The sequence below is a fragment of the Bison bison genome, unplaced genomic scaffold, assembly GCF_000754665.1.
Source record: "Bison bison bison isolate TAMUID 2011002044 unplaced genomic scaffold, Bison_UMD1.0 scf7180017864475, whole genome shotgun sequence".
Taxonomy (NCBI): domain Eukaryota; kingdom Metazoa; phylum Chordata; class Mammalia; order Artiodactyla; family Bovidae; genus Bison; species Bison bison.
The window spans coordinates 2,188,357-2,189,149 of NW_011495036.1; the positions used below are offsets into that span (position 1 = coordinate 2,188,357).

Consider the following 793-nt stretch of genomic DNA (forward strand, 5'->3'; position numbering starts at 1 on the left):
GCTTTTGGGAAAGGTAGACAGGGGTGTCACACCTGTTATGGTGGAAAGGTGTATGGAGGGGAGTGCCCTGCTCTCAACACCCAGGGTTTCTTCCCCAGAGTGCCGGGAATCTAGGCCATCGGCCACAGTTGTCCAGGGGCACATATGTGGCCCGGGAACGGACCGGCCCGGGTGCGCCGGGTGGGGATGGCGTGTCCCCAGAGGCCTCCACGTCTCCAGAGGCCTCCATTGCAGCGGCAGCGGCCTGGGGCCTGGAGGGCCTCTCCGAGGAGATGACACCAACGGGACCCCCGGGCGGGCGCGCTCACTGGCGGGCGACCGGCGGGTCGGCGGGAGCGGCCGGGCCTAGCGGACCCCATGCGGGGCGGGGAGCGGCCGGGGCGCACCCCTCCACCACAGGCGCAGGGCGCCGGCTAGGGGCAGCCAGGCTCCCCCACGGCTCTGCGAGCCCCGAAGAGCGGACTGAGGCCCTCGGAGAATGGCCACTCCACATCACCGCGGTCAGAAACCATGCCGGGGCCAATTTCTGTCCCTGAAATCTTTGGGACGCGGAGGGAATCGGGGTCTCGCCCTGCGCCTCGCCCTGCGCCTGAACTTCGGGCTGACACTGGGGTCCCCAGTGCCCCTCCGCCGCGGAAAGGTGACGGGGTGAAGGCCGTAAAAATTAAGTCAATATTCGTATTGAGCCACGGCTATGGGTTTCGCCTCTTGGGCTGAGAACGGCGGGGAGCGCGGCGCCCGGCGGCTTCTCAAACCTGCTCCCCGGCCTCCACTCGGGAGGCTGAGGCTGGCG

The 793-nt window shown here is 68.3% G+C and overlaps 1 protein-coding gene across 1 annotated transcript in view; it reads right to left on the reverse strand.

Moving 5' to 3' along the window:
* Positions 1–413: 413 nt before the first annotated feature.
* Positions 414–793, reverse strand: part of GBX2 (gastrulation brain homeobox 2) — a 4,294-nt gene continuing 3,914 nt past the window's right edge. Inside the window, exon 7 of the mRNA XM_010862066.1 lies at positions 414–625. Coding sequence (XP_010860368.1) covers positions 414–625 — 212 coding nt within the window. The remainder of the gene's footprint in view (positions 626–793) is intronic.